Source organism: Chlamydotis macqueenii, chromosome 11, assembly GCF_036417535.1.
Source record: "Chlamydotis macqueenii isolate bChlMac1 chromosome 11, bChlMac1.mat, whole genome shotgun sequence".
NCBI classification, from domain to species: Eukaryota; Metazoa; Chordata; class Aves; order Otidiformes; family Otididae; genus Chlamydotis; species Chlamydotis macqueenii.
Window position 1 is genome coordinate 23154600 of NC_141566.1, and position 27711 is coordinate 23182310.

Sequence of the window (27711 nt, forward strand, 5' to 3'; positions counted from 1 at the left end):
TCAAGTGGAAGTGTGCTTTACTGGTCACTGATATGCAGCTCTTGAGTGACAGCAGTACACACTGGGATTACTTTGTGTAAACCTCCAGCTCAACAACTGGAGATCTGTGCAAGTTAGAAACAAAAACAAACAAACAAACAAGTCCCAAGGCCACAGCACTGGATAAGGCACCAGTCTTTTTTATATAACTGGTCACTGGTGGAGTCCCCTGTGAACCTGTTTAAGTAATGACGGTACCTCTGCCTTTCCACTAGTCATCTAGCACTATTTGTCTAAAAATAATTTAGCTTCAACCTTAAGGTGCCTCTTGCAACCATACAGGTTGTTGTTCAGGACAGTGATGATTCTTGGGCCTTCAGGCAAGCTTCTTCCACCATTTAAAATGCCTTCTCATGACAAGCAGGTGAGCACAAAACCCACAAAATGTGGTTTTGGCTTCAGTGAGTCATTTGGCCTTTTGCTTTTCTTTTGATGCTTGATTAGGAGCAGGTGGGACACTTCAGAAGGGTGAATTTCCACTGTCATGGCAGAGGAGATAACTTTCTCAAGTGGCACAGGCACAGCTCAGCAGACTGCTGTCTTTCTGTATCCCAACACCCTCGCCAGAGGCTGTGGGATGGACGTATTCACAGCTGTCTGCCTGCTGAACCTCCTGAGTGCTTCTCCGGTGCTGTTTCCATCCCTGCAGCTTTCACCCAGCCATTGATGATGCTTGCTTCAAGCTTGCGCACTTCTGTGACAGACGGGGGGTCAGCTGGATTCTGTCCTCTAGAGAAAGCAGAGCAGTGTGAGCTACTCAGTGGGCAGCAGCTCTTTGCCTCTTGCACAGGGAAAGCCAAGCCAGAGAACTGAAGGACGGGGATTATCAGTTTTGTACTTCATATTTATGCCCTGGAAAACAAGCTCCAGTTTGCACCCATCAGGAGGTTGGGAGGCAGGCCGGAGTGCCCTTGCATCACTGGCTGCTGCCCTCTCTGCTCTGGGCCTCAAGGATGATGGCTCATGCCAAGAGACACTGGAGTACTTCACATGACTGACTGCCAGAGGCTATCGCACGCTTGTGCCAATCCCTGTGCAAGAACGTGTTCTAATGAAAGTATGTGAGGTTAGGCCAAGTTCTGCACACCCTGGCTTCCATGAAGGCTGTAAGAGCCCTGTACTAGGGAATAAAATTGCTCTTCCACAGCTAGGCTGCAACAGCCTGGGATCCAGTCCTCTTTAAGTAACACACCTGGTTCTTTGGACTGTGGCTAGCTAAGGATTGAACACCCAGGGCAGTAGGATTTTGTCAGTCGAAGAAGAGTTCAGCACTTACCGGAGATCTAGGTGATGAGCGCCTCCTTTAATGGTCAGTGCAATCAGTGAAGGACTGATGCTGCTATTTATCTGGAAGGAGAAGGAGCAGAAACAAATTCTCACCAAGTTATGGGGCAGAACTGGACATCAGTTATGAAAACTGGAAGACGAGCTGGGCAGGACTGAGGACGGTACGGCTGATGATGTGTGCAAGGCTAACAGCCTTAATGAGCCAAATCATCTGTCTCAAATAAGGTGAAGGCTTTTCCCCCATGATGAAAACTGTCAGCCTATTCCACTACAGGCGGTCTGAAGTAACAGGCTCCCAAAGGCCCATGCACCCCAAGCAGCCTGTTTCTTTAGCAGCTGGGATTGCCAAGCCAGCCTAAAACAAGGAACTCTGGCATTACAATCAGGAGCTCAACTAACTCAAAATCCAGCTCTGGGTCATTTTTGGTTGTAAGTTTCAAAATAGAGCTCTGCCACCACTCTGAACTTTTGTTAACCCTAAACCAAAATATGCCTTGGTTTGAGTTACTGGAACCGTGTGGTCTCATGAAGTATGCTGAGACTGGGGACAGCAAGGAGCACTCAGCTGCCAGCACTGAAACACGGCGGTTGTGGGTCAGATCCCAGCTGCTGGGTAAGGAGGCTCCTGCTGCAGCTCCACTAGTGAAGCCACCTTTGCTCCATCAGTGTTCCTGGCTGACGGACTCTATGCAATGTGTCCACCATTACTGTCCTGAGGCTCCTGAATGGTTCAGCATAAAACAGCTGACTGCAGAAACTCACATGGGCTAAAGATGAATCGCCAGTGCTGCTTTGAAAGGGAGAGAGGAGCAGTATATCACCTGGAAAACGCTGCTCTCTGTGCTCAATGTGCAGGAGTGCACATGCTTACCCCACCTCCAGCCCATGGGTCCAAGTCTCCATTTGAAAAAATGATGTTGCTTGCACTTTTCAGGTCTGAAATTCAGAGAGATAACATTTGAGTGGCCTCCTTCCTGCCCACTTACCTAAATGTGTTTGGCTACTGCAGCAAGCATAGCCAAGAAGAGAAAACACAGGAGAATAAAGCAAATTCTTCGCAGTTTTTAGGTTTCCCACTTCTGTCTCAAGAGGGTACTTGTTTGGCTCAAGTCAGCACAAGGCTGCAACTTTCTGCCAGGACTTGTTAGTGTGCTGTGCCTATCCCCACGGACAGGCGCACAACTACAGGGTAATGCAAAGGGACGAGCAGCCAGCACAACTCACCTCCTCCCCAAAAGTTTGTCTGCAGCCAGTGTGCTCGTGGCCTCACGTGCCATTTGCTCTGACAGTACTGCTCTCGCATGGCCTCTGTGAAGGGCATCTCAGGGAACATGTCAGTCATGTTATTGCTGTTGAAAGTTAAGTTGATCTCGGTGCAAACCTGAGAGAGATACAAGAGCTGTCAAGGGTGGGGGGATAAACAGGGCAGCAGCTGAAATCTGTTGCTGTCTGCAACACCTTACCTGGTAGTCCCAGGCCTCAGCATCTGGGCCGATGCCGCAGCCCGTGGGGTCAGCACAGGACTGGTACAGCTGGTATATGTCGTAACACTGTGCAGATCCGGAGGAGTTGTAAAACACCCCTGCCAGGTGGAAACACAGCGTAAAGCCAACCTGTCAGTACCCCTCTGCTGTCTCACCCACTGCCTCCTACACGAGCCTCATGGCCAAGACCAAGACCAAGCAGAAGGGTAGCTATCCCAGCTGGGCAAACACGTAAGGGTCTACATCAGTGTTAGGTTACAATCCTAACTGTACGCCAAAACTTTCAATGGTCTCAAGCCTGGATGCACAATATCCTTTGTTTTTGCTGTATCCACGATGAGGAAGAGGCTCCCAGATGCTCTCTGCTCGTGCCAAAAGCCAAGTGAATTACTCATTAGTCCTTAGGAGAGCCCCAGCCTCCAACCCCTAACACACCCAAGAGTAGGCTATGTGCAGGATGTCAGGTGAATGCTTCAAACTGAATGGGACACAACTGCTAAGACCTTCCCACCCCCCCCTCCCTGAAAGTAGCTGTTGTCAGAAAGCATCAAATTTAGTCAAGGGTGCCATGTCACAGACAGCATTTTGTTTGACTGTTGTTCAAGAAGGGAAAGCCAGCATGTGCAGGCTTGCCCAGATGAAAGAGCACCTGACCGGGCAGCCCAGCGAAGCATAGCTGGGGGAGCTGCTGAAGAATGAGCTGCTTTTTTGTGCAGATGGGTAGTTACCAGCTAGGCTAGCGAGGAGAGGAATGCGGCTATGCCAGTGGCTGTTGCTGCTGCCAGTACTACAACCCACAGGCAAAATCCACACACACTGCAGGTTTTGTGCAATAACCAGCACCAACAGCTCCACTTGCAAACGGCCCCCAAACAGCTCTGCAAGGCACACAGCATTCTGTGCCTGCAAAGCACCAGGCAGAGGCTGTTGACAAGGGAGGCTGGAACAGCTACTGCCTTTTGGGTGGCTCTGTGGCCTGAGCAGCCCAGCTCCCTCGAAGCATGAAACTACTGGTTTAGCTGCAGAAGACTGCCCAGTGTGTGCAGTGAAGAGTTTGGGGCTGCCCCAGAGCTACGCACCTTTCAGAGCAATGCCGCTGAGCTCTCAGGCCACAGCAAGGCTCGTGTCGGACACCTACCTGGCAAAACTCCTGGAAGGGCTCAGCAGCCTTCGCTTGCAGAGCGCACTGTGCGATGTGACACTGGAGGCAGAAGGGGTTTGTTTTCCAGCCCACAAGATCATTTTAGCGTCAGCAAGTAACTACTGCAAGATCCTGTTTGTTGGAAACTTGACAAGAGTGGGGAGCCTGGATGGCAACGTCCAGCTGAAAGCCGTCAGTGCTGCTGGGCTGAGGAACGTTCTCAACTTCATTTACTCCAATAAACTAGACCTCTCATTACAGAATATTGAGGAGACCTTCAAAGCTGCAGAAACCCTCCTGGTTCGGGAGGTGATCAAGCTGTGCTTTCGCTTTCTGGAGGATTGCTTGAACTGTGAGAATTGCATGGATGTTCTTAACATTGCTAAAAAACTTGGCCCAGCAGAGCTGAGACAGAAAGCCATGTGCTATGTTGAGCAGCACTGCAAGCAGCTCCTGGCTGATCCTCAGTCCTTGAAAGACATGGACCAAGGAACCCTCTGTGAAATTTTAGACAGGACCGACACCGAGGGATGCAGTGAGCTGGAGCTGTTCAGAGCTGCTGTGAGCTGGCTGCAGCATGACCACACACGGCTGAAAGCTGCAGCAGATATTTTAAGGCGCATAAGATTCCCTCTCATTCCTTTACAGGATCTGCAGAGATATATCCAGGAAATACCTCTTATGAGGCTGGATTCAGGCTGCCACAGGTACCTGCAGGAGGCTCTGAATTACCACTCCCAGCTGTATGCTCAGCCAGTCCTGCAGACCCAGAGCACGAGCCTCCGCTCCGGTTCCACTGTGCTGCTTGTTGCTGGTGGCAGAACTGCCAACAACTGTGTGTGCAGAGAGATGTGGGCTGCAGACCAGAGCTGCAGCACCTGGCACAAGGTCGGGGACCTCTGTGTGCCGGTGTACAACCACTGTGTCACCATCATCAATAACTTCCTCTTTGTCATCGGGGGGCAGTGCAGATTTGATCCCACAGGAAAGCAGCCATCAAATGAGGTAAGACATGAGAAACCTTTACCCTTGGAAAAATGGCTGGGTGAGGAAGGGAGGGAGTCATTCCTCTTGCCCACCACAGCTCTCCCATCTCTTCATATTTCTTAGCGCTCTGTGCAGTGCTGAAAGCCTTTGGGAATACAGCTTCCAACCTTTCTGGGAAGCAAGGTTCTGTCCTGGTCCTACCTTGCTCCTGCTGTAAATTGTCATCCTAATCTGTACACAGCTTCCACAGTGCAGGTTCAGCGAGGTCCACATCAGTCAATCAAACAACTCCACGAACGCCACCCTGTCCCCATTGTTGCTGTAGTGGGACTTGCACTTGGGAGGCGTGGTTAAAGCCTCACTTCACTTCACTTGAGAACTGCTCCTTCCTTATTTTTGCCCTTGAAAGGCAAATCTGACAAATCCCAGTACCTTCCCCTTCTGCCTGAAAAGTAAAAAGACTTGTGCAGGATTTTATGTTTTTCTAGATGGCTTCAATGAGCTTAGTAGAAAAACCAGCATGTTTTTCTTTCCGATGCTCCCAGGGGGCTTATTTCAGCATTGTACTTGGTTCAGCAATACCGCTGCAAACAGCAGCTCTCTTCCACTGCCTTGAAGGCAGGAGGCAGCTCAGCAGCAGCGGAGCAGAGGATGCTGAAGCAGCGGGGCTGCAGCACTGGCTGGTGCGCTACAGCCCAAGCCCAGCACTCACCGCATGCAGTTCTGCAGATACTGCCCTTGCTCAGTGATCTGGGCTTTCTAACAAGGATTGACAAAACAAGCTCGAGGAGGTATTTACTGCTGAACAACATATAAGTGGACACCCAACCTTAGCAGAGGTGCTGTGCTCCTGTGGTGATGCCACCAGGGACAAGGGGAGGGGAAAGCTGCTCCTGCCTCCTCCTTGGCAAGAGCAGTGGGCAAAGCTCAGCTGCTCTCTTTACTACACAAACAGTAGCAGAGATGTAAAATGTGCTTGTTTAAACCTCACTGAAACAGTTTTCAGCTGGTGTTTGAAACAAAGGTATTTAATTAAGCCAATGTGTCTCACATCTGGCTTGCTGCAAGCTGGGAGCACAATCTATTCCCAGACCCCCTCAGACCCGCAGAAAGGCCGTAACTGAGCCTCCAGCTCTGCTGGGGAGGTACTGCTCTGTCAGCTGGCTGGCACTGGAAGTTGAGCCTGTCCAGGTCATAGCCATAAAAACATTGAAGCCACAGGAGATGCAAGCCAGCCACTTGCCTTCTGCTAACCATCACCCATCTCTGTGATCCTAGGTTTTCCGATTTGATCCCCGCAACACTTCCTGGCTCCAAGTCGCCAGCATGCTGGAGAGGCGGACACGCTTCCATGCGGATGTGCTGTCTGATTGCATCGTCGCCGTGGGTGGTGGGACACTGCTGGGGACCCTCACCCGCACCATGGAATTGTACCAGCCTGCAAACAACAAGTGGGAGTTTGCAGCTCCTTTCCCCATGCCTATTGCTGATCACGCAGGCACAACCCACAAGGGAATACTCTATATTTCAGGTGATAGAGCTTTGTTGATTTTTTCTGGCATCTTAATGTCACAGTCTAAGCCTGCACCCACAGTAGTAGCACCCACAGCTCCAGTGTCTCTTTCCTGCTGTGCAGGAATTATTTTATTTCCAAGATATTAAAGGTGACATCATCTGCTTGCAATCCACACCCCTGCTTGCCTTTGACCTTGCAATCCTGGCTAAATCCCAAAGCTCTGCTCTCTGAAGAGGGAAACCAGGAGCAGGCTGCCACAGCGTTGGGGATGGGATTAAACCCTGGGATTAATCTGAATAGAAGATGTGGGACTAACCAACTGCGCTGCTTTGTTAATCTGGGCAAAAAGAAGTACAACACTGGCTCTTACCCTCTTATCCACTGGGCCTGTACAGCTCTTGCCTTACAAGGGATCCTCAGTGTTTACAGGGATTGTTGGTAGGTGGTGCAGGATGTTTAACAATAAAGCAGCATGGGTTTAAACACTTCAGGAAATTGTTGTAAGGTCTTTACCTCCTGCAGCTACGAATTTGGACTTGAAAGACAATATTTGGTTTGTCATAGGAAAAGCACTGTGTTGTTTTTGTTATTGCCTCCGCAGCTAAAAGACCTGGGCCAGTCTGCCATCACTGTAGGCTCCCTGCTTTATAAACCCATTACAACCAGCTGGGATGACCGTAATGATCTTGTCCAGATTAACTCCAGTTGCGCAGTTGCAATGAAGGGCACTTCTCTGTGCTGGACAGCACACCCGAGGCCCCAAGGGCAGGGAAAGCAGCACGGGGGCTGTCCTACCCAGACGTGTACCCCACTGACAGCAGGGCTCCTGCACTGGCAGCACAGATTAATAATGATTCAGCTGGAGGAACAGCTGAGGCTCAGGTTCCAGTCCCTGCTTTGATTCAGCTGGCTCGCGGTGCCACAGGCAGCTCACTTAACTTCTGTTGGTCTTGATTCCTACCTAAGAGCAAGGACAAAATTGCCTCTTCAAACATACCGTAGCGATCTAGGCTGGATAACACTATACCCCTTGGGTGTAAGATCTTACCTACCTACAGCATTCATTTGCTTCTAAACTGGTGGGGTAACTGCAAATTTGATTTGGCCAGCCTACAGCCCTGCCCAAGCAAACTGAAAAATTAAGAACATTACTTTGGTACAAAATTTAAACACAAGCTCCATGTAGAAAAAGTGTCCACGTACAGGAAGCATCAAAGCCCAGGTGAGCTGGGGCTTATGGTCAACCTGAAATATCATCTTCCTTGTTTGAAGAGACTCTGTGCGCAGGCTGGAATTCAACAGGCAGGCAGCTGGAAGCATATACCCTTCCCTCTAGCAGCACCTTCCTTCTGTAAGGAGCTTTGTACAATGCACCCCTGAAAAACACTAGTGAGTGCCTAGTAAAGAGAAAAAGCTGACACAGCACTGGCAGCTTGGCTCTGACCTTCTGTTGACAATCCCAAGTTCAAAGATCTTTGAATGCCTTTCTTTCAAACCACCATTTTGTGACTGTGTGTACTGGAAGCAGATACCCTAAATAAAGTTGTTCCTGGTTACATGTGAAATACCCCAAGAGCTTTATTTAAAAATCTTTTGTGGAAAACTGTTTACAGAAAGAATTGGAAATGTTTGGTTTGTTTTTTTTTTTTTTTGTCTTTAAAATACCTACGAAGGTCAGGTTTAAAATTTCACAATGCATCAGCTCTCCGGAACGGTGTGAAATTTTAAACCTGATCTTCTTAGGTATTTTAAAGAAAAAAAATCAGCTCTGCTGATGTTTGCAGAAGGTTTGCTGTATGTCAGAGAGGATGAAGGACATCCCTGCTTTCCTTCTAGGGGGCTTCTCCGGAGGCAAAACCTTACGAGACACTTACAGCTACCTCCCTCGCCTCCGACGTTGGATTGGCAACAGTGCCATGGCTTTCACCCGCTGTGATCACGGGATGGCTACAGTCAGGGACAGGATCTTCTGCATTGGAGGAAGGACACTAAAAGGAGTAAGTTCATTTGCTTTTACAATCTCAAAGCTGATCCAAAATGAGGTGTCTGTATTGCTAGGCCCTGACTGTTCTACTCCAACAGGTTGACCAGGAACAACTTTATTTTTGGTCACTTAGTGGACTGGCACAGTTGCAAGTTGGTCCAATAAGTTTACGAAAATATACCTGCCATTACAGTTGTGCGCATCAGAAGGTGCCCAGTTGTCACACTCTATTTGCTAGAGTACAAAGGCTGCTTAAAGTATTTTTTTAAAGTAGAGAAAACAAATAGTGGAGGTGCAGCCAGCTAACAGAGGAAAAGCTGGTCACCCACCTGCCCCAAACACAATGACCAGCTAATTTCCCTTGTTTGAGCTGAGAGAGGGCGAAACACTGGCAGACAGGAAGAGGAATGGACTGTGGTAAGGACACTAACCTAGATTTTAGGAAAGATGGGCTCCAGTCCTGGAACACAGATGAATTATCTTCAAACCTGGATTTTCCATCTCTGAAAGAGGAGGGAAAGCTCTGCCCAGCCTTCTGGGGAGAAGGCAAGAGACCTGACAGGGACTGAAAGGCTCACTCTAGGAGAATCCCAGTCCTCGAAGCCAAGAGAAGTGAGTTTTCAAAGATCATTCTGCAATTTCTATTTCAAAGTGTAAAGATTCAGGGCCTGGCCTGATTTTACCATGATGGGTATGGTGAGGTCCCCGATGACTGGAAGAGAGGGAATAAGGAAGACCCGGGTAACTACAGGCCGGTCAGCCTCACCTCTGTGCCTGGCAAGGTCATGGAGCAGATTCTCCTGGAAACCATGCTAAGGCACATGGAGAGCAAGGAGGTGGTTGGTGACAGCCAACATGGCTTCACCAAGGGCAGATCGTGCCTGACCAATTTGGTGGCCTTCTATGACGGGGTGACGGCATCGGTGGACAAGGGACGAGCAACAGACATCATCTACCTGGACTTGTGCAAAGCTTTTGACACTGTTCCGCACGACATCCTTCTCTCTAAACTAGAGAGACATGGGTTTGATGGGCGGACCACTCGGTGGATAAGGAATTGGCTGGATGGCCGCACTCAGAGAGTGTTGGTCAACGGCTCAATGTCCATGTGGAGACCGGTCACGAGTGGCATCCCTCAGGGGTCCGTGCTGGGCCCGGCCCTGTTCAACATCTCTGTTGGCAACATGGACAGTGGGGTAGAGTGCACACTCAGCAAGTTTGCCGATGACACCAAGTTGTGTGGTGCCGTCGACACGCTGGAAGGGAGGGATGCCATCCAGAGGGACCTTGACAGGCTGGAGAGGTGGGCCCGTGCCAGCCTCATGAAGTTCAACCAGGCCAAGTGCAAGGTCCTGCACCTGGGTCATGGCAATCCCAGGCACAAATACAGGCTGGGCGGGGAATGGATTGAGAGCAGCCCTGAGGAGAAGGACTTGGGAGTGGTGGTGGATGAGAAGCTTAACACGAGCAGGCAATGCGCCCTTGCGGCCCAGAAGGCCAACCGCATCCTGGGCTGCATCAAGAGAAGCGTGGCCAGCAGTTTGAGGGAGGTGATTCTCCCCCTCTACTCTGCCCTGGTCAGACCCCACCTGGAGTATTGTGTCCAGTTCTGGAGCCCCCAACACAAGAAGGACATGGACCTGTTGGAGCGAGTCCAGAGGAGGCCACGCAGATGATGAGAGGGCTGGAGCACCTTTCCTATGAGGCCAGGCTGAGAGAGCTGGGGCTGTTCAGCCTGGAGAAGAGGAGGCTCCGGGGAGACCTGAGAGCGGTCTTCCAGTACCTCAAGGGGGCCTACAAGAAAGATGGGGAGAGGCTGTTTAGTAGGGACTGTTGCAATAGGACGAGAGGTAATGGTTTTAAAATAGTGGGGGGTAGATTTAGATTGGAAATTAGGAAAAAATTTTTCACGATGCGAGTTATAGAACACTGGAACAGGTTGCCCAGAAAGATGGTGGAGGCCCTATCCCTGGAAACATTCAAGGCCAGGTTGGACGGGGCTCTGAGCAACCTGATCTTAGTTGGGGATGTCCCTGCTCCTTGCAGGGGGGTTGGACTAGATGACCTTTGAAGGTCCCTTCCAACCCTAACCATTCTATGATTCTATGATTCTATGATTCTATGATTCTATGGCATGGTTTCTTCTGAAGGAATGAAGGTATTTTAGAGCACTTAATTGCTCTCTGAAAAAGGGATAGAAATCTATAAAGAGAAACTGTGTATGCAGGCTGACATCATATTCCTCCTGATGACACAAACTCAGTTATTGTCCACAATTCAATGCAATATAGCCCTCTGTAGATTATTTCCTTTGTAATGTGTTAAATGTCCAGACAGCAGGCAGCACTTGGGCTATGCTAGTTCCAGCAGATCCCTGTGCCACCATGCTCAGGCTCACTCCTCTAATTTTCCAAGATGACCAAAACTCCTTTAAAGCCATGCCATTCTGGTATTTTACTCAGTTGACCCCCATGGTATTCAAACAGATGTTGAGACATTGGTTTCCTTTATCATGAACCAAGCGAGCCTGACATGACAGTGATGCCCACTCAAGGCATGACAGGAATGGTGAGTGCTGGTCTGGTTCTCTGCAGGTGGAAGAATGGATTCATGTCAACGAGACGGAGTATTATTGCCCTGTAAGCAATCAGTGGACGACACTAACATTACCCCCATTCAACTGCTGCCAATTCAGCATCACAGCCCATGAGTCTACACTCTACCTAGCTGGAGGCGGGTCGCTGCAGCACATGCAGAAAGAAGACAGTGTTTTCTTGTATGATGCAGAGGGGCGAGTATGGAAGAAAGTCAGTCCCCTGCCTCAAGCTCTGGTGGATCATGCCTCTTGCATGATTAAACTGCCCCAAATGAATGCAGCTGGTGAGATGGAGGGGGACACAAAGTGCTCACCCATGGGCAGGAAGAAATCTACCCTCAGCTTGTTCATCACAAAGAAACAAGAGTCCCACTGGGCCTCAGAAAACAAGTAACATGTGAATACGTCAAGCAGATCTGGCAGTGTTTGCCAAGATATTAGCATTTTAACAACTCTTCTAGTTGAAAGACAAGTATCTTTAGCAGTGATTTGGAATTGGTACATTCTGACTTGGTGCTGTCATGGTGACATACATAATTAAAAAAAAAAAAATCAGTTCCCAATCCTACTAAGCTGCATTAAACCCGTAAGAATTCCTTAAATCAAGTTTTTGTCATTCAGAACTTGTTTTTCTGATAAGTGACTTGAAAGATTTTATAAGGAAGTCTTCAAAAGAGCTTTGAATTCTTTCTCTAATAATTTCCTTACAAATACTGCTGGCTCACAAGTTAAGTACTCACAGACATAAATATACACGATGTATTTAAGACTGTCTTGCCACTGGATTAAGACCATAGGACACTGTGATGACAACCTTGTCCTCAACAAGCAGACCAGAAAACTTCCTTTAGTGAACATGCACTGGGTAAACTTTTAGAAAAGAACTAAGTACCTTAGAAATCCAGACACTCAACAGGCTAAGGGGCTGCAATGGCTGAAAAACCTGACGAGGATAAGTTTGGAAAGGCGAGAGAATGAACCCGAGGGCCACCACAGGACATCCCGACAGACAAAGCCAAAATGGGGCAAAACGTCCCAGTGGGAGATCGGAGTCGTACCAGCTCCCACAATACACAACCCACACACAATGCAACAGCTCTACTTACAGGCGCTTCTAGAAAACAGGGCATTAAATAAAAGACCAACTGATACTATTAACTCACCAACAAGAGCAGCCAGGCCTTGAACTGGGTCTGTGTGGGCAAGGATTTGTTCACAGCCGACCTGGATAAGACATATTACAGGCAAATTGCAGACAGGATAGTTAAAAATCTCTACTCCATGGAAGGGCCAAGCTGGAGGATTCACTAAAATTATCACTTATGCATTTTATGGTTCAGAAGCTTTCCAAGGGCCTAATGCAACAGGTTTTTGGGGTTTTTCTCCTCCCTTCTAGCAACAAAATACATATAAATAGGGAGACAGGGCTAGGACAAGCAGTTCCTTTACCAAGTTAAGCAACTGTGCAGAGGCCCCAGTGATAAACAACAGTTCCTTCCTCCTACCAACGGAATCTTTTAATGCCCTTCTCATGGGAGAGTAGATTAATTATTTCAATTTTACAGCTTGTTAAACAGACCCTAGAAGGGGACTGGATGCCCAGTGGAACCACAGACAGCATCTCCTGAGTCCCAGTGCAGTGTAGCTTGTATGACCTCTTGCACAGTAAACATTTTCCTCCAGGTAGGACTTGAACTTTAAATGCCACAAGGCCAGGGGCAAATAAAGTCCCGTCAGTGAGGTGTGCTGGATGCACACCACAAGAAACCAAGAACTGCAACAACTGGTGATCTGGGATCAAAGCTGAGACCTTTCAAAAGCAGCTGGTGTCTGAGAAGTCTTTGTAACCCCTGAGAACCAGGCCCCTTTCCCAGACTTTGCCATGTCCATCTCTCTTGAAAGTTTACAGGTTTTGCAGTCGCCAGAGCAGCAGACATTTCTCTGCACTATCCTCTAAGGTATGTTACCTTCCTGGGCAATATGTAGAAAGGAGTCTGATTTTTAGATCTCCATCCCTACCCACCAAGAAAAATACATCTTTGAAAGTGTGCTGAGGTGGGCTCCAACAAAACTACATTTTAAAAAAATCAACAAGTTTTTAATGTTTAAAAGCTGAAGTCAACAAGCTTGCACAGGCTTGTGTAAGGTAAAGGCAGAGCAGAGTAGGAGTGGCTCCAGCAAACCCTTCCCCATGAGCCTTATGGCAGTGCATTTAAAACACTGCAGTCACAGAGAAGTTTAGAACATGTAGTTTTACTGTCAGAGTGGAAGCGCTGCAACATCCACCACTATCTCGCCCAGCCATCACCACCGATGGCGTGTCTGACAGTGTCCCAGGCTATGCAGTCACAAGGTGCACATCAGAAACCACAACTCTCACCCGTGCATTGGTACTCACCTTCACTGGATTGGCAGGGAGATGACCCATGAAATCAGTTTTGTAAGGGTAGTCCATCATGGCCATCATGGTGAAGGCATTTCTGGCAAACCCAAAAAGCTGGTAAACATCCTCCTTGTTAGAGATCTTATTGCACGTGGCCATTTTGCTGCTGATTTCACTGTAGGCTGCAAAAGGAAGGAAAATGAAAGGCACAAACTTCAAAAGAGGAAAATAATACCTAGCTTCAGCATCTTATTTCACTCGGGAGTAAGGAGATGCCATAACACACAGATGAGGTTTCTAGTGGGAAGAACACATTACATCTAAATTTACACACTCGTGAATGTTCAGGCATAGCCTTCCTGTGCAGCTTCACAACCCTGTGTGGCCCACAGCCTGCACTCTGCCCCTCACAGAGCCGTCAACACCTCCCTAAGGAGCCCAGAGGAATCAGCACCCAGTGGGACAGAAGCAGTCCCAGCTGGCAGAGTGAGAAGAGCAGCTTGCTACCAGCCTGTCCCCGTGGGTGCCCTGCCTGGCTGCCTCCTCCTCGCCCCCGCAGCTCCCTCTCCAGGGTCTGCTGTGCCCTGCAGGGCAGTCTCCCCAGGCAAACTCTCATGCAGGGTACAGCGTACAGGTCCCAACGGGATTCAACAGCTGGGAGAAAGAACTGGCAGGGGGAGGAGAGAAAAAAAAAAAAAAAAAAAAGAGCTCCTTAGGAGCTGGGTGCATTTGCAGTAAGAATTGCCAAGTGAGAATACTCCTTACAGACACAAAGGATTCCTGAGACGTGCCTCCAAACCTCAATGTGATGCAGAGAGGCCGGCTGGAAATCTGTCTTTGAAGAGATTTCTTCAAGAGGCACACTTATACCTTTCAATTTCTGCTGGGGAAAGCTGCTCCCTTCATTTTCATCCTCCACGTTCTGGGTCACAGCTCCTGTCCGTTCCTACTGTATTCTACAAACTGCCCACCAGAGCCCAGCTGTCTTTACTTGGAAACCTAAGGCCTGGGACCTGTCTCTGGATACTCACTCGAGAGCCTAACCCTTAAACATGACCACCTTATCCACCCCGCTGCAGAAAGTGTGGCCCCAGGCAGACCTCGAGGACCTTGGCTATTTAACAGTAAGGTTTTTTCCTGCTGTCACTCAAAGCTAAACGGGGTTTTGGACCCCCGGCTCCTCTGGGCAATTCCAGGACCAGCTCCTGCAGTGACACTAGCCAGAGGCACACAGCCCCTGATATGCAGCACCACAGATCAAGCGAGGCCTTGAGACAGACCAAGAACCCATCATGGCTGTTCCAATACCATGCAGGGCTCCCAGGAGACATTGCACTGGCCCACAATATCTGGTTTGGCCTACCTCGGAGACATTGCAGAGATCTTCACCAGTCTCTGTCCCTGGCTTTACCTAACTGTCCAAGGCTGGAGATGAAAGAGCTGGTGAAGGCTGCTTCAAGAGCTAGATTGCCTTCCAAATATTTCTCAACTATGTCCAGTGAGCTGAGCCATGCATTTGTCATACCCACCTCAACAGCTGTCAACAGTGTGGGTGTTGAGGATAAGTATCTGGTGAAACGAGGCTCTACCAGCACAAAATGCAGCTGTTTTGCACCTGCAGGTGTTCTTGCACTTTGGTACAGAAAAGACAGTTTCATTAACACTGTGCAAGCCCATACCTACATGGATGCTTTCATTTTGGTGTCAGTTACTAATTTCAATACTAACTGAAACTGTTCATTAAATCAAAAATCAATTGTGCAAGCAGAAAGGGGCAGCCAGGTGGGGATTTAGCTGAACGAAATGAAAACCTAGCTGAAGTAAAACTGAATCAACTTTTTTCCACAAGGCTAGGACTGCTGCTGGCTGTCCTTGGGGAGCTGTCTGCAGGGCTGTCTCTCCTTACCTCCGCTCAGGCACAGATCCTTAATCTGCTGGAAGGCTTTGCGGACAGCTGTGACGCAGCCTGGGCTGGACTTCTGAAAATCCTGAAGGGACAGAAAAGACACAAGATTACAGTTGCACAGAGGAGATGTGTGTGGAGGTTGCACTGGAAAGAACTGCCAGAAATACCGGGAGACAACAGGAGTTACTGGCCCACTGGTCAGAACCTCATCTGCGTCTCCAGGAGCAGTGACACCCGTGCTTCCGCCTTGTCCTCCAGACAATCAGCATGTCCCAGCAGAAGCTAACAGTCTGCACAGCACAGATCAAGCAGCAACTGTTTCACCAGGTCTCTCTGGAGAGAGACAAAACACTTTGCACTTAGTGGAGCCATTAGACTGAATACAAAGCAGCAAGAGGAGACCCATGACCAGGCATGTGTGGGAAAAGGGTGCCAGGCTGCTCAGCCTTGAAGTTTTTTGTTGTTTTTTCATTTTTTTAAACAGACAACAGATTTCTTCCAACTGCACTCTGTCTATGAGAAGGAGCCATGGAGAAGTCAGTTATGCATGGGGAGCAGAGCACTGGTTTGGGAACCAAGACTTGCTTTTCTTCGTAAGCCTGCCAGTGACCTGCCAGATGACCAAGAAGGCCAGGTCCTTTTTCTTAGGAAAAACATTACTGATCCTGAAAAAGCACTTTAAGGTACGTTTGTAGAGCTGTGGCTGGTAATGCTGGTGTAACAAGTTGTTTGTGCAACAGAGGCCTCTAGCAACCCAAACTGTTTCTGTTCTGTCTGATTGTAAGGAAGTTTGAGATCTGCTGGCAACCAGTGCTTTGTAATAATAAGAATTATTAGGGCTCTTTTAAGGTCCCTTACCCTACTAGAGCAATGCTTAAGTAACCACAAATCACTAGCTAAGCATTTTTCTTACAAAGACCTAGCCTCAATTAAAAATAGATCTGGGATCTTTCTTTTATTCCTAACTCTGCCTGTGTCTGACAGTTAGGCTTAGAGAAATCACTACGGAGTTTTCCACAGTTTACCCGGGCATCCTTTTAGGGGTTGCAAATCTCCTTCTGCATGTGCTTATTGATCTTCATCTACTAAGGGCTCTAACTGGAGTGTGGGGACGGATCAGCCTAGGACAGATGAGCAGGCCTGCTCTGGCTGTGTGATGGCCGAGTTCCCCACCAGGCAACGCTGAGCTGCTGCGGCACGGCATACCAAGGAACCACCACCCGCTTCAGTTCTCCCCCAGAACCCTTAGGGACCCCGGAACAGTTCAGCTGAGCCATCACAGAAGCAGAGGCAGGAGTCCTTACAGCCATTCCAAGGAAGTTCCCCCTCCAGGCTGCCAGCTTTACTGTTTCGAATCACGCCTAATTCCGATGTCTAAACTGATCTGAAGTTGATGGCCTGAATAGCTCCTGCAGCAGTAACCTTACGGGACCATGTATGTGGCTGTATGTGTAGTATTCACACACGGGCTTTCTGCACAGATACAGGCAGGGCAGTCGGCACATATAACCCAGTCTTACACAAAATCGACTTTCTGCCCTTTGCTCACTTCCCCTGTGAGCTGGGGGCTTATGAAGTGAGCTGGAAAAGCTCAGTAAAAGTCACAAGAGAAAGCTGCTTTGAGACAACACGCTCTGACTCATGGGAAGAGAGAGTTCCCACAATGATTCATGAAAGGTTTGTGCCTTCATTAGTATTAACAGCTCTCAGGGGTGTTCTCTCACCAAGACGAGCAATTGAATTCAGCTTTCAGATGCATAGATTGCTTTTACGTAAGCACACTGAAGGTGGAAGGAATTACTTTGAAAACAATACAAAGTGCTTGCTTAGGATCTCAGCGTAAAGGTCAACTTACCACTGCAGAGAGAATATATTTTAAAATTAATTGGAATCTTTTTTTTCTCATGAAAAGGTCAAAGCCCTAATTTCAGGGGTGTATAATGACTCACAGCATATTCACAGCTGAAGCAAGATAGAGCTCAGCTGAACAAGGCTTCTGAGAATGAATTAGCTTCAACCAAGGAAGAATTACCACTACAGGGCCTGTTAGATATGAAGTGGTATTACGTTTTTTGTTTTAAAATGTATAATTTCAAGACAAGATGTCTTTTATTCTCTTATGCACTTGAAGTTTCAAATGCAATTGTGTTTGTTTTCATATGGTAATCTCTTTTTTTACACTTACTGGTAATGCTATCTGTCCTGTAAGTCTCTGCATTGAAATAAGGTTCTCATACATGTAAATAAGAGCAAAAAGACCACAAGTTGCATATACAGGTAATTCATGTGAAGCCATCTGTGTCACCCAGATGTAGAAATTCATGTTGAAAGAGGCAAAACAGACACCATCAGAGGGTTTCAGTACTACCAGGTAGTATATTTCTTTCCTTATAAACTAAATATAAGTCAGTTCTAAGCAATACCACTTTCCTGTGTGTCCTATGTCCTCAAAATGTGAAAGCCACATTTAAATTTTGGTTTTAAGTGAACCCAGGACACCTTGCATCCTTTTAGTTAGTGAAATGAAGATTTCCAAGCTCTTAATTAAAATGCAACCACAACCTGGGACTAAGGAGCTGCTATGAATCACTGGTATCTATGCAAAATAAAGCATTTTGGGAAAGGATTTGAAGAATAAATTATCCAAAGAGGGTTCAGCCAGGCACAAAGGAAAACTTTCAGGCTGTATATGGTTGAGTCACTAGAAATGGGAAAATGAATCCATAGTGGTACTAAAGGTGCTGAAACCAAGTTGTGCTGCTCATCATAGTCGCACTTCTGGGCTAAGGGAGTGTTCAGCCATCACATTCGCAGTGCTGCTTTTCCTTGTGGGTTCCCATTTAATTGTGTTCCCTGCCCAGCACTGATGCTGTGAAGACAAATCTCTGCTTAAACACATGGAAAAGGAAAAAAAATACAACCTTCTTAAAGGAAGAAAACAATGCTCCTGAAAAGAGATGCTACTTACTGCTGTTACATCTCTGAAGAACTGGGTGGGGTCTCCAAGCCCAGCCACAGACAACAGAGGAGCACTGGCAGCTAATGCTCCGGCCACAATGTTTGGGTATTTCATCCTCATGTAAGCGCTCAGCATTCCTCCATAGCTGCCACAGGAGAGAAAAAAGAGTTATTTCCTTTAACAGACATCTTATAACATAACAACTCAAAAGTTCAGGCCAGCAGTCACAGGCTCACCTAACTAAAAGCAAAAAGAAGAATATCTGTAGATGCCATCCTTATGTAAAAAGATCAATGAGCAGCACACAACATTCTTACTGGTCTTTCCCCAAATGTTCACACCAGCTCTGGTGGGAACACAGCAGCCTAGTTTGCTTCTGCAGCCAAATATAAATCCTGCCTCAATATTTAACTCTGCACCATCATGAGTGTGTCCTGACAGCTTCAGTACAAAACCACGAGGGGGTCAAGTGAAGCTGTCACTGTTCCGTGGGGGAAGGAAACACATTTTCCATACAGGATTCTAAAGACGAGCTAGGCTCTTAACAAAGGGTGTCCTTGAACACTACAAAACATGTAGCCCTCTCTAGTGCTGGGAAGTAGAGAGTACTCTCCCTGGGCACCCCAAATAACAGCTGCATAGATGATCAGCACAAATAGAGGGAATAGGAGACATTAACGAATATCACAATAAAACTCAAAGCCACGTTGGTAGCATTACTGCCAAGGCCACAATCTGCAGATACATCAAAGGTTGCTAGATAAACCCAAGGTGACTAAAGTTACTCATATGCCAATGTTTGTGGAGCTACTCTGAGCTTACTCCTGGGGGTGGCAAATGACATCCCCAAAAGGCAGGTAACACCGTGTCTAACTCCAGGCTTACAGATATTCAAGTCTCCCTCCCCACCATCTCAAGTTGTTGGATAAATGGACAAATACCATTCCCACATGACCCACATGTAAAGCAATGTGCATTTCTCTAACTCTGGTCTTGGAAACAGACAATAGCTGAAACCTGCCACAAGTAATTTCAGGTTAAAGATTGGCAAAGTTATAACCAATAGAAGAGGGATATTTTTTTCCTCTCATGGGAAATGCTGTGCTGCTCCAACACTGCCATATTTCAGTATTCTTCACATGGGCTTAGTGCTGTTCAGGGGTGCTGTGACTGAACTCTGATTTACACAAAGAGAGCTGTAGTCTAACATGCAGCCCAGCTAGCAGGTCTTGCGGAACCCCTCTCCCACCTCCCCACCCCAGGACAGCTCCTGGCCCTTTTTACACTTGCTACTGGCCTGATAGTCACACTACAAACACTCCTGAGAAAAGTCCCACCACCATCACAGTGAGCTGGAAGCTCAATGATAACTGTCAGGTCAAATGCTACAACTGATTTAGAAGCCCTGTACTTGGTGGAAGCATTTTAAAGGGAAGCATCCCTATAAGGAAGCATCCCTTCAAGAGACAAGGACATCACATCATCACAGCTCTGAGCTGCAACAGAGCAAGCACTTTGAGGAAGGACTTCTGCTAGGAAACCAGGAGCAACCAAGCAGCAGGTTGCACTATAAAGGAGTTACAAAGGAAATAAAAAGGAGCCTACAATGAAAATGGTTGGATGTTGTTAAAGAGGCTGTGTTTAATAAAAAGCTGGGTGGCCCCTGGAAAAAAAAATGTTCTCATCCTGCAGGAGAAGTTTCCCATTTTCTGCAGTTCTGGCTGACTTGTACATTGAAGATGCCAAGAAACATCCAGTCAGTGGTGCTTCTTCAAAGCAATCACAACTTGAGACTAATTCTTGATGGGAGAACTGACTGGGACGTGGTGATGACCTCAGGCAGAGGTGCATCTGCTCTCTATCAGATAGCTTAAAGCTCTACCTTTAGATCTTGCTGGAGAGCCAAACAGATCTATGATAACAGCATGACTGTGGCTGGGAAAGGATGCAGAGAAAGGAGGGAATGCACACAACCTTTACCTGCCTCCAAAAGCAATGACGGGGCAGTCTGCAGCACCATACTGCTGCTTAAGCTCAGTAATTAGCACTGCATAGTCAGCAAGGGCTTGTTCCACAGTAAGCAGACCAGTGTTCTTCAGCTGTGTTGACTCAAGTCCAAATGGAAGAGACTTCCCGTAGTACCTCTGAAAGGAAAGAGATATGCTGCAGAAATGCTGGTGCCAAGGTCTGAGCCTCCTCTGCTCTCACTATAGAACTGGGTAAGTGCACAAATGGGAAGCGATAACAGAGCACATGGTGTCCTCTAACTTATTCATAACTGAGGAAGTGCCTTGTCTCCTGCATCTGGAGAGCTTCCAGCACATGGCCTGGAAGTTCCACTTCTGCATGAAAATCCTTGAAATCGCAAGTTCTGCAAGGCAACTGGACACCTTCAGGACATATCCTGTAGAGGATGGACAGTCTACAACAAGCTACTTCAGTGGGCACCAAGTGGAGCCTCGGCATGTGTCTCTCTCCTGAAATCCCCAAGCGGAAAATGGAACAGGGTAATTTCTTCATGCATAAGTTGTGGAATAGTAGATTTAACAGAGGGGTGTGGGAAAGGTTAGCATGGGACTTCACAAGCTAGAGATTAAATATTATCCAAACAAAATAACTCTCTAGCCCAGTGTGGAGTCCGAGGCCCATGGAAACTACTTACAAAAGCACTGGTCTAAAGCAAATACACCATGGCATAGGTTTTACTGAAACAGAAGTCTGTATCCTGGATTGCTGGGTAGGCATAGGAAAAAAAATTCTGAAGCCATGGTAAAGAAGAGCTGCCACCATAAGAGGAAAGCTTACAGCAGGTATACCTCAGCTTCATGGCAAGAGATGCTATTTTTCTGGACCTACAGAAAGCTGAATTCAGTAATACTGAACAGAACAAGACTCTATAGTATGCATAATGACTGAAACACTCACTTATGCACAATGACTAAAATACTCACATGCTCAGCAAAAATCACAAGTGCTTGCTGTTCTTCTGCTAATTCAAATATGAAGTCAGAATTCTGAGCAAAAGCCCAGATGTCACCTTCATTGCCAGTGTAGAAAAAGATGGGTCCAAATCCATTCTTCCAGAACTTTTCTGAGTGAGACAATTGACAGAAGCAAATTGAAAAAAAAACAAAACAACCAAACCCAAAACCATGAGCATGAAATAACTCTACTTTTGGCGAGTTTAGGCAAGAGCTCTGTGAACAGGCTGATCCCTGAGACCTGAGCTGGGCCATAACAGTGTTAGAAAGGCCAGGCTACAGAAATCTCTCATTTGAGCAGGGGTAAATAAGAGCTTCCAGGAGATCAGCACATGGCCTGGAACTTCCACTTCTGCCTGAAAATCCTTGAAATCGCAAGTTCTGCAAGGCAATTGGAAACAGTTGCCCCCTAAGAGAGCTACTTCCCATTTATATACCCTTTTCAGGCCAACTCATCCCAAAACACTTGCACAGATCACTTTTCCCACAAAATGGATGTTAGGGAATTGCCTGCATCTTTCTGCTGCTCCTGCTGTAATGTTTAAGGTAGAGACAAGCTGTAAATCACATATCATAGAAAGGTTAGGGTTGGAAGGGACCTTCAGAGATCATCCAGTCTAACCTCTCTTCCGTAGGCAGGGACATCTGTCACTAGATCAGGTTGCTCAGAGCCCCGTCCAGCCTGATTTCAAACACTTCCAGGGATGGAGCAGCCACAACTTCTCCGGGCAACCTGTTCCACTGCCTCACCACTCTCATAATAAAAAATTTCTTCCTTATGTCTAATCCAAATCCACCCTCTTTCAGTTTAAAACTGTTGCCCATTGTCCTGTCACTATAGGCCCTGATAAAAAGTCTCTCCCCATCTTTCCTATCAGCCCCCTTTAGGCAGTGGAAGGCCGCTCTAAGGTTTCCCCAGAGCCTCGTCTTCTCCAGGCTGAACAGCCCCAGCTCTCTCAGCCTGGCCTCACAGCAGAGCTGCTCCAGCCCTCTCATCATCTGCGTGGCCTCCTCTGGACTCGCTCCAACAGTTCCACGTCCTTCTGATGTTGGGGGCTCCAGAGCTGGATGCAGTACTGCAGGTGGGTTCTCACCAGAATGGAGCAGAGGGACAGAATCCCCTCCCTCAACCTGCTGGCCACACTGCTTTTGATGCAGCCCAGGATATGCTGCTGCTGCTATGCTGATATATGTTATATAGGTAACCCACACATACCTATTTATTCTTGTGATGTATCATATATATATATCTCACATATATATTATGTGAAGATGATGTGCTTCATCCTCTGTTTATAACTGAAGGTAAATTGAGACTGGCAGGACAAGCTGACCCATGACTTGCTCATCTAAGAAAGAGTTGCTTTCATGCCTGCTGACTTTAACAAACATTTGATTTTAGCTTACTCTTAAATTGCACAGGAAGTAAGAGGGATAATAAATAGCTTTCTTTAACCAGACCTCAGACTGTCAGTTAAGTGTTGATTTCAACACATTGCCACATCACCCAAAGGGTGGTTGTTCTATGTATGCCACATCACACAAGGCCATTTCCATTAATGGAGAGGCCTGAATTTCATTCTTGGCATTCTCAACACAGACTTGCCAAAGTTGGATCTGGCTTGGAAATGGGTTTTAAACCTTTAATTAGCAAAACTGCTGCTCTTTGTTGACAAAGAGACAGATTCTCTTTCTATGTCATATTTGCTTTGCATATCAGGCAGGAAACTGAAGTGCTATCCTTACTCTGGCTTTTCTTGTGATACGCTTCATGGCTCCTGGAGTAAACAACCATTCACAGGAGCCAAAACCAAATCACACAGGTTGCTTAAAAAGGTATCTATTTTTAGACTGAAATCCTGGGGAACTGCCAGCTAACCTCAAGACAGTCAGATGCTTGGTTGTGAAATAATAGTCTCCTTCAAGTTCTTGCTGATAATCTGAAAAGTCTTGTATTGCACAAGCAGCAACAGAGGGGAAAGGAACTACTCACTGGAATTTTGGGTAAGAAACTACTTGTAAACTAGCAGAACTGTAATGGTAATGTTTTGTTTCTCATAAATATTCAGCTCTGCCCAGGACACACAGCTAAAACCTAACACTACACAAAGAAAATAAATAAAAGTTATGCAATGCTTTAAACCAGGTGATCCCAAAGTTCTGTTCAGAAAGGGCCACTTAATTAATGAAATTTCAGCCTAGGGTGTGCTATCAAAATTCACTGGTGTTCCCATATCTTTGGGCTGAACTGATGCATGAATTTGCGCATGGTGAGACATTAGAGAGCCAAAGAGAATCTCCATCCTTTACTGGATGCAGGGAAGAACACTGTCACCAAGGATGAGGAAAAGGCTGCCTTCTTTGCTTCAGTTTTTAATAGTCAGACCAGTTATCCCCATGGTGTCCAGCCCCCTGCATTGGAAGATGGGGACAGAGAGCAGAACGAACCTCCCCACAATCCACCTGCTACGCCACCTGGACACACACAAGTCTATGGAGCCAAATGGGATCCACCGAGAATGCTGTGGGAGGTGGTGGAGGAGCTTGCCAAGCCACTCTCCATGATTTATCAGCAGTTGTGGTTGACAGGGGAGGTCCCAGACAACTAGAGGCTTGCCAATGTGACGCCCATTTACAAGAAGGGCCAGAAGGAGGATGCGGGAAACTACAGGCCTGTCAGCCTGACCTCAGTGCCAGGGAAGATTATGGAGTGGTTCATCTTGAGGGCATTAACCCAGAATGTGCAGGACAACCAAGGGATCAGCCCAGCCAGCATGGGTTCATGAAGGGCGGGTCCTGCTTGACCAACCTGATCTCCTTCTACGACCAGGTGACCCACCCAGTGTATGACAGGAAGGATGTGATCTACCTGGACTTTAGCAAAGCCTTTGATACCATCTCTCACAGCATTCTCCTAGAGAAGTCATAGCATTCATTCCTAGAGAAGCTCATGGCTTGGACAGGTGTACCCTGCGATGGGTTAAAAACTGGTTGGATGGCTGAGCCCAGAGAATTGTGGTGAACAGAGTTAAATCCAGTTGGCGGCCGGTCACAAGCGGTGTTCCCCAGGGCTCAATACTGGGGCCAGTTCTGTTTAATGTCTTTATCAATGATCTGGATGAGGGGATTGAGTGCTCCCTCAGTAAGTTTGCAGATGACACCAAACTGGGCACAGTGTCGATCTGCTCAAGGGTAGGAAGGCTCTGCAGAAGGATCTGGACAGGCTGGACTGATGGGCCAAGGTGAACTGTATGAGGTTCAACAAGGCTAAGTGCTACGTCCTGCACTTGGGTCACAACAACCCCACGCAGTGCAACAGGCTTGGGGAAGAGCGGCTGGAAAGCTGCCCGGCGGAAAGGGACCTGGAGGTGCTGGTTGACAGCTGGCTGAACATGAGCCAGCAGTGTGCCCAGGTGGCCAAGAGGGGCCAACAGCATCCTGGCTTGTATCAGAAACAGTGTGGCCAGCAGGACCAGGGCAGTGATTGTGCCCTGTGCTCGGCACTGGTGAGGCCACACCTTGAATACTGTGTGCAGTTTTGGGCCTCTCAGTACAAGAAGGACATTGAGTTGCTGGAGCGCATCCAGAGAAGGGCAACGAAGCTGGTGAGGGGTCTGGAGCACCAGTCTGATGAGGAACGGCTGAGGGAACTGGGGTTGTTCAGTCTGGAGAAGAGGAGGCTGAAGGGAGACCTCATTGCTCTCTACAACTGCCTGAAAGGAGGGTGCAGGGAGGTGGGTGTTGGTCTCTTCTCCCAAGTAACTTGTGATAGGATGAGAGGAAATGGCCTCAAGTTGCATCAGGGGAGGTTTAGATTGGATATTAGGAAAAATTTATTTACAGAAAGAGTGATCAGGCACTGGAACAGCTGCCCAAGGAAGTGGTGGAGTCGCCATCCCTGAAGGTGTTCAAAGAACATGTACACATGGCAATTCAGGACATGGTTTAGCAGTGTTCTGGTTTTATTTAGCGAGGGGAGGCTACAGTGGTAGCTTCTGTAAGAAACTGTTGGAAGTTGCTCCCTTTTGTTCAGTGGACTTGTCTGGGCCTAGGGTGGACCCACTGCTGGCCAGGGCCGAGTCAAGTGGTAGCAGAACGTTCCGTGACAACGCCTCTGCAATAACTTATTTAAGAAGGGGAAAAACAGGGAAAAAAAAAAGAGATGTTGTGAAGAAGCTGAGCAGGGGCAGAGACAGGGAGGCGCGAGCCTTGTGGGCCTTGCACCCCTCACCCTCTGGCCTCCTGCCGGGCGGCGACTGGGCCCAACTTGGCCCGGCCCAGCTGAGAGAAGTGAAGAGGAGATGAGAAGTGAAGAGAACCTGAGAGGCGTCTGCCTGAGCCAATTGTGAAGGATTTCTTGTGAGAGGAATGGCTGCAGATGCCAAGGGCAGTGCAGAAGGAGGGGGAGCAGTAATGCGGCTCCTGGCCAAGATTCCCCTGCAGCCCCTGGTACACCCCATGGTGAGGCCGGCTGTGCTCCTGCAGCCCGCGGAGGCCCACGGAGGAGCAGAGATCCCCTGCATCCCATGCAGGACCCCACGTTGGGGCAGGTGGGTGCCTGAAAGAGGCTGTGGCCTGTGGAGGGCCCGCTGGGGCAGCCGTTCTGGAGGGACTGCACCCCGTGGTAAAAACAACCCACGTCGGAGCAGTTTCACAAAGGACTGTGGCCCGTGGGAGGGACCCCATGATGGAGCAGGAGAGGAATGTGAGGAGTTCACAGCCCAACAACAAAGCAGCTGCGTGAAACAATGTGTGATGGACTGACTGTAACCCCCATTCCCTCTTCCCCCCTGTGCCGCGGAGGGAAGAGATAATGTTAAGCCTGGGAAAAGGGAGGGATGGGGGAGGTTGTCTTGTTTTCTCTCTCATTATCTTGCTTTGTTTTAAGCAATAAAATGAATAGTTTTCCCCAAGTCAAGTCTGTTTTGCCTGTAACGGTAACTTTAAGGATTTCTCCCAGTCCTTACCTCAAACCTTGAGGCTTTTTCCTTATATTATCTCTCTCTATTCCCTCAGAGGTTGCGGGGAGTGAGAGAGAGAGACACTGCATAGCTTGGTCCTGATTGGGGCTGAACTACGACAAGTGGACATGGTGGTGTCAGGTTGATGGTTGGACTTGATGATCTTGGAGGTCTTTTCCAGCCTTAAAGATTCTATGATATATGATTGAGTGCAGGTGCTGAACAAGCTGCAGAGGACCAGGCGATGTGAAGAAGGTGAGATTTCGCACATGAAGGCCCAATGCAGGCAGCCTGTGAGGCAGCAGCAGACAGGTGCCAGGCTAGGCAGCGCCCTGGGCTGCTGCTATTTACAGCTCCACCTTTGCCCTCTCCCTGCAAATCTCTCCCTGACTCTTCCAAACAGGCAGGATTAAAAACATGTGATGGTGGTTATTGAAATCTCTGTTTTAGTTACATGCTGTTTAGAAAAGTCTCCTCCCGTTTACTGCCTGTTGCACAGAAGATAATTCATTATTTGGCCAGAAAGGAAGACACTGCTGGCTCCTTGCTGGAAGCCCTCATTGTTCAGCATGGCTTAAGCTATCTAAAGTTGCAAGGTTTTAAATAACGCAAAACAGTGACCCAAGAGGAGTTATCTTCACTCAAAAGAACCATGGGTGGAGTGCAATGTTTGGGTCACTGCTTGTTTTTCCTGCATTCAGAGCACTGACTTGCACTTGTAAGAGATGCTGCAGCCAACATGCACGCACAGAGCCAGCCCCCGGCGCAGGCGTTAAGGCTGCTGCTGCTGCTCCCAACTCTGCTCTGGCTCCGGAGAGGCCACTGCCCACCCCTGCATCCCACGGCCCGTGGCCAGAAGGACAAATTGAAAAGAAAGAGAGGACATAGACCACGCTGGGGGAACGGAGAGTTTCTCTGCCTCAGCGCAGCAGTGGTTCACTCATGCTTAAGCCCTGATAGTGCCAGGGCTGGGAGCAGCTCTGCCCCGGGACCTACCTGAGACCAGGTACCGCTGCAGGAAGGTCTCGTTGCCGCGGGTCTCGAAGCTGAAGTGGTCCCGTACCTGTTGGAAGAGCCGCTCCTCCAGGCCGGTCCCCGCTGCCGGGGCAGCTGGAGAGGGCACCGTCAGCGCCGGGGAAATTGGCAACCAGCGCCGTCACCCGGCCCAGCCCGGCCCTGGGAACCGGGGCCTCGTCCAGTGCTCCCCGGGCCGGTTGGGGGGTCCCACCCGGGGCCCAGGGGGGCCGGTTCGAGGTCTCGCCCGGGGCAGGGCCGGGGTGATCGAGGTCCCGGCCTGGGGAGCAGGCAGGGATCGGGGCCGGGGCACCCACCGGGAGCAGCGCGGGTGGGCGACAGGGGCGGGAAGAGGAGCAGGAGCGGCAGCAGCGTTTCCATGACAACCATCCCGCTCGCGCCTCCGCTCCGCGCACACCGGACAGGCTCCCGCGCGCGAGCCCCGGGCTGCTGGTCACGTGACCTCAGGACGC

The 27711-nt window shown here is 48.4% G+C and overlaps 2 protein-coding genes across 2 annotated transcripts; one reads left to right on the plus strand and one right to left on the minus strand.

Moving 5' to 3' along the window:
- Window positions 1-27684, minus strand: LOC147599445 (dipeptidyl peptidase 2-like). Its single transcript, XM_086756249.1, has 13 exons — window positions 27556-27684; window positions 27221-27334; window positions 21234-21373; window positions 20263-20426; window positions 18292-18427; window positions 15324-15405; window positions 13433-13599; window positions 12198-12258; window positions 2790-2908; window positions 2551-2707; window positions 2198-2262; window positions 1316-1386; window positions 1-768 (listed from the first exon to the last, which is right to left on the minus strand). Exons 1-13 carry the CDS (start codon window positions 27626-27628, stop codon window positions 627-629), a joined length of 1491 nt encoding a protein of 496 aa, XP_086612375.1. The 5' UTR covers window positions 27629-27684; the 3' UTR covers window positions 1-626.
- Window positions 3892-11428, plus strand: LOC147599446 (kelch-like protein 9). Its single transcript, XM_086756699.1, has 4 exons — window positions 3892-4956; window positions 6217-6469; window positions 8291-8451; window positions 11033-11428. The coding sequence occupies exons 1-4, from the start codon at window positions 3901-3903 to the stop codon at window positions 11426-11428; spliced, it is 1866 nt and encodes a 621-aa protein (XP_086612825.1). The 5' UTR covers window positions 3892-3900.
- Window positions 27685-27711: the final 27 nt, after the last annotated feature.